Source organism: Schistocerca serialis, chromosome 2, assembly GCF_023864345.2.
Source record: "Schistocerca serialis cubense isolate TAMUIC-IGC-003099 chromosome 2, iqSchSeri2.2, whole genome shotgun sequence".
NCBI lineage: Eukaryota > Metazoa > Arthropoda > Insecta > Orthoptera > Acrididae > Schistocerca > Schistocerca serialis.
The window spans coordinates 319,019,405-319,029,993 of record NC_064639.1 but is presented as its reverse complement, the minus strand read 5'-3'; the positions used below and the strand labels follow the sequence as shown (position 1 = coordinate 319,029,993).

The window sequence follows — 10,589 nt, the reverse complement described above, 5'->3', positions numbered from 1 at the left end:
TAACATTCTAGGTTTATTTTACACAAATGTTTTACTTCTGAATTTTATGTGTACGATAAATGGAATTTCGACTACATTTTATAATTGCATAGACACTGGATAACATATTCTTCTAAATAACGTGTAACGTTTAGATGTTTTTTACATATATGTTTTACTGTGACTTTGTTTTACTGTGAGTTTTATCATACCATATTTCTTTAGCAACTACATTTTATCATTGCATAGACACTGGATGACATATTCTTCTAACTAACGTGTAACAGTTTAGATGTTTTTTACAGATATGTTTTACTGTGACTTTTATCATACCATATCTCTTTAGCAATTTTTATCTATATGATAAACGGAACTTCAGTTACATATTGTGATTGTGTAGATGTTGGTTGATATATTCTTACAGCTAATGTGTAATAGTTTGGATGTAAACCACGTTTCTTCACATACGCACAAAAAAAAAAAAAATAAAAATAAAAAATTGGTTACATTATGGGACATGCATAAAAGTTTAGATGTTTTACATCTACATACTTTACATTCCCTTTGTTTCCGCTCATTCCTAAATAATGTATTTAATTAATATTAATTTACTTTGACTCGCGAAAACAAACGAGTTGGAAATAGAAGACGAACTAGAAGAAAAAATTTCATAACACAATAAATGGAAGCCATGATGGAACATCTCACCAACAGTCTAAGAAATTTAATAGATGAAAAAATCAGAACCGAAATTATACACTTAGCCGGGGCCACAGCAAAAGCGAAAGCTGAGGCTGTACCAAGTGGAATCAAACCAAAAGAAACAACGCGAAAAGTTCCCAACCCGCCAACTACACAAGAAGTCATAATCAACGACAAGAAATACGAGGAGACCACACCAAGGGCCGACAAAAAGGAAGCAACCTCCGACGAAACGACCGGCAACGAAAAAAAATCAAGCATGGATTGAAGTCACGCTAAGGAACCGTCGAAGGAATCAACAGACGATGGCCCCGACAGTGGTGGGCACGCAGCAACAATCCCAACGAGAGCGGAATCAACAGACAGCGCACTCCAGGCAGCAGTATTCAGAGCGTGGCTCTTCTTAGGACGGCTATACTGCAACTCCACGCCGGAAAAACTTATCCGACACCTCGGAAAACTGAAGGTGACTGAAATAATAGAACGTGCGGAAATAAAATCCAGAGGAACACTAAAAGCCTACAAAGTAGGCATACCACTAAACGAGCTTCACAAAATCACAGATCCATAGAAATGGCCTGAAGGGGCCCTAATTAGAAGATGCCGATTTTTTCGCTCCAAAAGCCGAGGTGCCGAACTCAAAGTTCAACCTACTTCTTTAGAACGTAGAAGGACTAAGAAGCGCCTTAGATTTGACGGAAGGCGTGCTCCTAAGAAGCCATGACATACTCATCCTGATAGAGACGTTAGCGATGAACAGTATAGAAATCCCCGGTTTCTACTCAAAACACATTCCTGCAAAAAACAAAAAAAAACAAAAAACAAAAAAAAGGACCGAGAGGAAGACATACTAAAGGAATATCCTGCTTCTACAAACCAACGATAAGAATAGCATCTTGCGTCTATCAACAAGAAGACACCGTAATAATGGAGTCTTCAAACTAATGCAGCAACAGCGCTGGAAGACATAATTAAAGCGACCAACGAGAGAAAGGCAAAGAGTTGGTTCGATCAACAATGCTACACAGAGAGAAAGAGAATCTTATTAGCCCTCCACGTGGCCAAACGCACACAAAAACAGGACGACCTGATCACGTATAGCAGACTGATAAAAGAATACAAGAACCTCCTAAAGAAAAAACGAGACGATTTCACAGAACTCGAGGCTAGAAGAATGGTGGAAGAAGCAAAAGAAAACCCCTACGTAGCTCTAAAACCACGTCAGTCACAGACAATGGGGAAAATAGAGTGCTAGTCTGGGAGGACCGCTTCACCAACATCCTAAAACAAGATGAACTTATGTCTGCACACAGGTCGGATCCCGGATAGATGGAGAATGCTGTCCCAGCGGAAAGGAGAACCACATGACCCAAACTCGTACCGGGGAATCGTACTAGAGAACAGCCTCCTCAAAATACTGACGAGCCTGATAAAGATAAGACCAACAGAAGAAATCGACAACAAGATCCCAGAGGAACAATTTGGATTCAGGAAAGGCCGAAGCACCCTACACGCAGTCAGAAACCTCATAGACGACCTAGAGGAGAAAATAAGACTCCCGAAAGGAAAATTCCACACGGTATTCGTCGATTCCACAAAGGCTTTTGACAATCTCAACAAGACCATAACATGTGCCAAACTAGAACAGGTGGTGGAACAAAACAAGGAACTAAGGGTCTTGACACACAGCATCCTGAGCAAAAACACCATCATAAGATCAGACAACGTAACAACCTCGCAAGAAACTACACAGACAAGTGGAGTGTTATAAGGAGACTCCCTCAGTAGTTCCCTTTTGTTCAACATAGCCACACACGACGTGGTCCTAGCAATAAGAACTTCGGCTCCGACCCTCAAGATCTATATAAACGCAGAGGACTTGGTCATGGGATCACACGATACAAATAAACTACAGAAAGGAATAAATGCTCTTGCAACATGGGCTGAACACAAAGGACTGCAGATAAACGCAGAAAAGACTGTACACGTAGTCTTCAGGAAAGGAAGACGCCTCCCGACGAAGGATAAAATATACCTCAAACAAGAACCTCTACAACCTACGAACAACTTCAAATATCTGGGAGTAACGGTTCAGACAACAGCACACTCATACAGAATCCACACAACACGAGCAGCAGCCGCAACCAAAGCCATCTACGACATCAAGTCACTAAGTAAACTATCCGTAGATACAGCCATGGCCCTCTTCGAAGACAAAATCTTTTCTATCATAATATACGGAATAGAGATAACATGGAAAAAGCTAAGCTATGGAGGGAGACCTACTACGAATGGAAAAAGTGAAAGCCAGCTTCCTGAAGGCAGCCCTCGGAATTTCCAGGTACACCAACTCAAGACTAGCGTTCGAACACGCGAGAGAAACATTTCTAGCAGAGGACCTACACAGACAACTGGAAGAAACTGCGGCTAGAGAGGGAGAAGAAAAAGAAGGAGTTACGGCCATAGTTCTACTCTTCAGAGGCCATGATGAACAGAGCATGGACAGGCAGAAACCAGGAGCTGAGACACTTCATAAATTCCATGGCGCTCCACGGCTACCATCATGTAATCTGCAGGACGAAGATATACCACGACCCGCACTCGATATGCATATGTGAACTCTGCGAAAAACATTGTGACCGATACCAAGTACTAAAGTGTAACAGCCGTGTGAAATCAGTCATAGATCTCTATGTTAACTAATGTTTCTTGATATGCACAACTTGTGTGAAATAAAGTTTATTATTATTTTCGTTTGTGTTTTTGTCAGATATGACTTGACTGATTGTAATTTCATAGACTGGTCATAGCCATTTCATGGACTGATCTGTAGCCTGTATTTTACATGCTTACTTTTTTGAGTGGATTGTAAAATATTGTGTATTACTACATTCATAAAGATGTTACTCTTTTACTTTACATGTATTTTTTAAAGTTTTTGTATAATACTAATCAGTATTGAATTGTTAATATTTCAGTTCTGTAATCTCATTAACACAGAGGTGTTCGATGGTAATTTCTTTGGATTCGGTCAAGGCTGTCATCTTTGGTTCAAAATGGTTCAAATGGCTCTGAGCACTATGGGACTGAACTGCTGAGGTCATCAGTCCCCTAGAACTTAAAACTACTTAAACCTAACTAACCTAAGGACATGACACACATCCATGCCCGAGGCAGGATTCGAACTTGCGACCGCAGCGGTCGCGCGGTTCCAGACTGTAGCGTCTAGAACAGCTCCGCCACTCCGGCCGGCTGTCATCTTTGACTTTGAAGTTGTTTGACATGTTTGCTATACATCACAGGCTGTTCTTTGGTCAATGGGCCATAGTAATGTAATGCGATAAATCTACGATAATTTTTGTGGGTATTTCCATTGATTCAACTTTTTTTTCTATATTGATCTTATTTCGTTTCGCATTGTCACAGTGTCCACATTTGTTTGTTGTACAGTTGCCGTTGAAGATGACTTAAGACCGAAACCGGCAGCAGAATAAATATCATTATCACAGCGTTACGCATTTTGTAAAATTTTGTTCGTGGGTTAATCCGAAATTAGCTAGACATTCCGTTTCTAAGCGATTAGGTGGGAAGCAATGAAGCAGCGGCGATGGGTGACTTCATTCAAGTATGAAAATAGTTGCAGCTAGGTTCCTAACGTTTACTTTGCTAAAAGTGGTGTATTTCGCGTAATGTCTGAGATTACAGTGAAACAGGTATACGAAACAGGTAAACGAACATCTTTATGGACGAGGATGAATCTTTTAGTTTAAAGCGGGGTGTGCGCTGTTGTGAAACGTATTTATTTATTTACACGTCAAGTTCCGTAGGACCAAACTGAGGAGCAAATCTCCAAGGTCATGGAACATGTCAGTACATGAAATTACAACATAATAGTAATAACAGGTAAAAATAAAATGTTTATGAACCCGAAATCTTCTTGAAAGACTACGACAGTGTATCGAACCGTGAGTCGAACCCGGAACTTTCTTTCCCGAACCGAATGCACTACCGATTGAGCCAAGCAAACACCGGTCATGAACCGCTTCAACACTTTCAGTTCTGTCAGTACCATCTATCTATCGCTTGCGCCTTTGTCCCGCATTGTGCGCGTGGTTGGCGTGGTTAATTCGGATTTCGCATGTTAATGTGAAGGGGTGGCCGGATGCCCTTCCTGCCGCCACCCCGTACGCCCCGGGATGGAATCAGAGTACCGCATCTGTCTGCGTCTAGTGGAAATCATGGAAAAGTGCGGATGTGTTGCAAATGTCTGCGAGTCGTGTAACTGAGGCGGCACGTGGAGATCAGCCCGGTATTCACCTAGAGGGATGTGGAAAACCCCCTAAAACCACATCCAGGCTGGCCGGCACACCGGCCCTTGTCGTCAGTCCTGCGGGCGGATTCGATCCGGGGCCGGCACGCCTCCCCGAGTCCAGGAAGCAGCGCATTAGCGCTCTCGATTAACCTGGCGGGTTGCTGTCAGTACCAGTATTCTACATTCTAAACCTCACAGTAGAGCAGTGTCTCTGAAAGATAAGGTATACGATTCGAGTTCCAGTCGGGCACACAGTTTTGAATATTTATGGGCTTCGGTTGAATGTGATTCTTTTAGTTTTTGATTTCTCAAGATATTCAAGCCAAACAGATAATTGCAGCATCCAAGAAGAAATCTTGGAAAGACTTTGGAAACAGGTTGGAGACTTTGGGTCAAGCTGCTGGAAAATCATTCTGGAGTGTAATTAGCAATCTTCAAAAAGGAGGTAAGAAGGAAATGACAAGTATTTTGGACAGGTCAGGAAAACTGCTGGTGAATCCTGTTGATGCCTTGGGCAGATGGAGAGAATATTTTGAAGAGTTGCTCATGTAGGTGAAAATACAATCAGTAATGTATCAGATTTCGATGTACAATGGGATAGGAATGATGATGGAAATAGGATCACATTTGAGGAAGTGGAGAAAATGGTCAATAGAATGCAGTGCAATAAAGCGGCTAGGGGGATGAAATTAAGTCGGAACTCATCAAATACAGTGGAATGTCAGGTCTTAAATGGCTACACAGGATAATTGAGATGGCGTGGGAGTCGGGACAGGTTCCATCAGACTGGACGAAAGCAGTAATCACACCAATCTTTAAACATGGAAACAGAAAAGATTGTAACAACTAAAGAGGTATCTCTTTGATGAGCGTTGTGGGTAAAATCTTCTCAGGTATTGTTGAAAGGAAAGTGCGAGTATTAGTTGAAGACAAATTGGGTGAAAATCAGTGTGGGTTTAGGCCTCTTAGGAAAGAGAAGTGTTGCGAGTGGAACAGGGAATTGTATTTATGCTTTATAGATCTAGAAAAGGCGTATGACCGGGTTCCTAGGAGGAAGTTATTGTCTGTTCTACGAGATTATGGAATAGGAGGCAGACTTTTGCAAGCAATTAAAGGCCTTTACATAGATAGTCAGGCAGCACTTAGAGTTGCGGGAAATTGAATTCATGTTTCAGAGTAGTTTCAGGGGTAAGACAAGGCTGCAACCTGTCTCCACTGTTGTTCATATTATTTATGGATCATATGTTGAAAACAATAGACTGGCTGGGTGAGATTAAGATATGTGAACACAAAATAAGCAGTCTCGCATATGCGGATGGCTTAGTTGTGATGGCAGATTCGGTTGAAAGTTTGCAAAGTAATGTTTCAGAGCTAGATCAGAAATGTAAGGACTATGGTATGAAGATTAGCATCTCCAAAACGAAAGTAATGTCAGTGGGAAAGAAATATAAACGGATTGAGTGCCAAATAGGAGGAACAAAGTTAGAACAGGTGGACGGTTTCAAGTACTTAGGATGAATATGCATATTCTCACAGGATGGCAACATAGTGAAAGAACTGGAAGCGAGGTGTAGCAAAGCTAATGCAGTGAGCGCTCAGCTACGATCTACTCTCTTCTGCAAGAAGGAAGTCAGTACCAAGACTAAGTTATCTGTGCACCGTTCAATCTTTCGACCAACTTTGTTGTATGGGAGCGAAAGCTGGGTGGATTCAGGTTACCTTATCAATAAGGTTGAGGTTACGGATATGAAAGTAGCTAGGATGATTGCAGGTACTAGTAGATGGGAACAATGGCAGGAGGGTGTCCACAATGAGGAAATCAAAGAAAAACTGGGAATGAACTCTATAGATGTAGCAGTCAGGGCGAACAGGCTTAGATGGTGGGGTCATGTTACACGCATGGGAGAAGCAAGGTTACCCAAGAGACTCATGGGTTCAACAGTGGAGGGTAGGAGGAGTCGGGGCAGACCGAGGAGAAGGTACCTGGATTCGGTTAAGAATGATTTTGAAGTGATAGGTTCAATATCAGAAGAGGCACCAATGTTAGCACTGAATAGGGGATCATGGAGGAATTCTATAAGGGGGACTATGCTCCAGACTGAACGCTGAAAGGCATAATCAGTCTTAAGTGGTGATGATGATTCACTTAACGGAAAAGTGCAGCGAACTGAGTGCGGTCGCCGTATTTTGCGTAGGTGGTGGCGATGCTGCGGTTCGTCACACTGGTGGCGCTGCTGGCTGTCTCCTCTGCAGTCGACAACCCGACCGTGCAGCTGCCGCTGGGCTCGCTGCGCGGCACGCGGCTCAAGTACGAGGGCAGGGCGTACCACGCCTACCGCGGCGTGCCCTACGCCGAGCCCCCGGAGCGTTTCAAGGTGAGCTGTAAAAAGTTAAGGTTACTGCCGCGGCGTGTTAATGTCACGTTATGCTAGTGACACCAGAGTTTAGGATCATAGCCGCTATTTTCAGTGCACCTTTGTATCCTACTAAGTGTTGAAAAATAATTATAAATAATTCACATTCAGCGTAACCTAGCAACAGTTAAAAATATGTATAACATTCCGTAACCTCGCGATAATAACGTGACTAGCCTTTCAATAAAATTGTGGCTCATCTACATCTACTACATCTACATACATACTCCGGAATCCACCATGCGGTGCGTGGTGGAGGTTACCTCGTACCACAACTAGCATCTTCTCTCCCTGTTCCACTCCCAAACAGAACGAGGGAAAAATGACTGCCTATATGCCTCTGTACGAGCCCTAATCTCTCATATCTTATCTGTGTGGTATTTCCGCGTGCCGGCCGAAGTGGCCGTGCGGTTAAAGGCGCTGCAGTCTGGAACCGCAAGACCGCTACGGTCGCAGGTTCGAATCCTGCCTCGGGCATGGATGTTTGTGATGTCCTTAGGTTAGTTAGGTTTAACTAGTTCTAAGTTCTAGGGGACTAATCACCTCAGCAGTTGAGTCCCATAGTGCTCAGAGCCATTTGAACCATTTGGTATTTCCGCGAAATGTAAGTTGGCGGCAGTAAAATTGCACTGCAGTCAGCCTCAAATGCTGGTTCTCTAAATTTCCTCAGTAGCGATTCACGAAAATAACGCCTCCTTTCATCCAGAGACTCCCACCCGAGTTCCTGAAGCATTTCCGTAACACTCGCGTGATGATCAAACCTACCAGTAACAAATCTAGCAGCCCGCCACTGAATTGCTTCTATGTCCTCCCTCAATTCGGCCTGATAGGGATCCCAAACGCTCGAGCAGTACTGAAGAATATGTCGTATTAGTGTTTTATAAGCGGTCTCCTTTACAGACGAACCACATCTTCCCAAAATTCTACCAATGAACCGAAGACCACTATCCGCCTTCCACACAACTGCCATTACATGCTTGTCCCACTTCATATCGCTCTGCAATGTTACGCCCAAATATTTAATCGATGTGACTGTGTCAAGCGCTACACTACTAATGGAGTATTCAAACATAACGGGATTCTTTTTCCTATTCATCTGCATTAATTTACATTATCTATATTTAGAGTTAGCTGCCATTCTTTACACTAATCACAAATCCTGTCCAAGTCAAATATATAACCAAGTCGTATATAACCTTTCAATAACTGACTGACGGTGAATCTAAACTGGTAAATTTGGACGTCAGCAGTGCTGCGTCATGGCCCTGAATGATCATACAGAATAAATTGAAAATTCTTACCTCAATTAAGTCGCCGGATAACGCGTATATATCTGCTCCTGTAAAAAACTTTTCTGGCACAGCCCAGTGCAATGCTGGCCGATAGATTTGTCATGTATAAAAAGAAACAACTGATTTTTCTTTACAATAATTGGGATGACCATGGATTGGAGAAATTAGTAGATTCTTTAAATTGAGATGAATGATAGTCAAACGTTAATTTTTATAAGAAAGATTATTATTAAGAGATTTTTTTCAAAAACATTTACATGGGACTTGATATAATAATAGTACATATGCGCGAGGCTGCTTTTACCTTATACCACATCGCTCATGCACCACCATCGCTCCCGACGACCGGCCCAGCCAACTCGATACACCAGACAGCTAGCTACTACTTACTCCTACTGCCACACAGTTCCTACTGCTGACAACACTGCTCTCTGGTCTGAGACTATCTTGTAGCTTACATATCGCAGGCAGCGCGTGAGCAATCCATCGAAATTACATCTGCTCGAGTGCGGTAGCAATAAATTCCTTAGTCATGGACCTCCTACACCTTTCCGTGCGGATATAAAGCTCTCCTAATTCGTTTACCGTGAATACTGTTGTTATGACGGCTCGCACTGTATCAGGTGTTTCTGCTTAGTTATAGACTCCACATCTTACCCAAGGAAATTGAAAACAGTGTCCCACTTACAGACCCCGAACGCCCTGTCGATACCCATCAATTCCATCTTTCCTGCCTGCTCGTTACTTACAAGGCTTCAATACCACACCCAGATTTCCCCTACCGAAATCCCTCTCCAGATACTCCCTATGCGAGGTCCCATCTCCAGCTCACACACATCCCATGACGCACCAACCCTTCCTCTAGAAAAACCATAGCGTTCCACGTATTTTGTTTTTCATTCCCTCGGCCCCGCTTACTAAATCTAGAACACTTATTGGGAGCTGATCATCATACGCAACAGTCTAGATATATTAAAAGGAAATGTTATGACTGACTGACTCATAATCGCCCAGCCCAAACTGCTAACGATAGAAAGACCCATAAGGGGGTTAAATAGGGGATGAAGATTTTTTTTTAAAATTTCGTGTTAAGCCAATTTTGAAGCTAGACGTGCGAAAATTGGTATTTTTTTCCTCGCTCAGAAAAGAAATACGTGTTTCAGCATTTTTGGAAATTTAACCCTACGGGGGTGAAATAATGGGTGAAAGCTTTTATTGAAAATATATCATTATTAAACAACTACTAATGTATTTTTAAAGCTGCATCCATCAACTTTGGTATTTGATTTCTTGGTTGCAAAAAAAAAAAAGAAAAAAGTATTAGTTTCACTGTTTTTGGAAATTGAACCCTAAGGCGATGAAATACCGGATGAGCTTTTTTTTTAGAAAAATATTTTATTATGAAAGCGTTTTTGAAGCTAAATCTATGAAAATTTGTATCTGGCGTATGACTGTTTTTGGAAATTCAACCCCTGAGGAGTTGAAATAGGAGCGAAACGTTTCATGAAAATATTTCATTGTGAGAGCGTTTTTAAAGCTAACTCTTTAAAAATTGGTGTTAAGCTCCTCGGTTGGAGACGAAAAATCACGTGTTTCACTGTTTTGGACGTTCAACCCCTACGGGGGTGAAACAGCGTCAGACTGGTTCACTGACTGACCACTGCCCAGACCAAACCGCTAAGAACATAAACTTGCAGTTTGGAGAGGATGTGGATATTATACTCTAGGAATCATTTAAGACGGGTTGTCCGAAATTCCACTCCTAAGGGGATGAAATAGGGGATGAGAGGATTTTTGAACGTATATCGCTACGAAGGTAAGCCAGAACTACAAAAACCGATATTTTTTTCCTTAGTCAGAAAGTGAAATATATGTGTTGCAGCATTTTCG

At 42.2% G+C, this 10,589-nt stretch overlaps 1 protein-coding gene across 1 annotated transcript in view; it reads left to right on the top strand.

Annotated features, from left to right (window-relative positions):
* Positions 1-2,017: 2,017 nt before the first annotated feature.
* The window catches only part of LOC126455950 (juvenile hormone esterase-like), a 119,981-nt gene continuing 111,409 nt past the window's right edge, over positions 2,018-10,589 (top strand). The window contains exons 1-2 of the mRNA XM_050091707.1: positions 2,018-2,407; positions 7,189-7,368. Coding sequence (XP_049947664.1) covers positions 2,018-2,407; positions 7,189-7,368 — 570 coding nt within the window. The remainder of the gene's footprint in view (positions 2,408-7,188; positions 7,369-10,589) is intronic.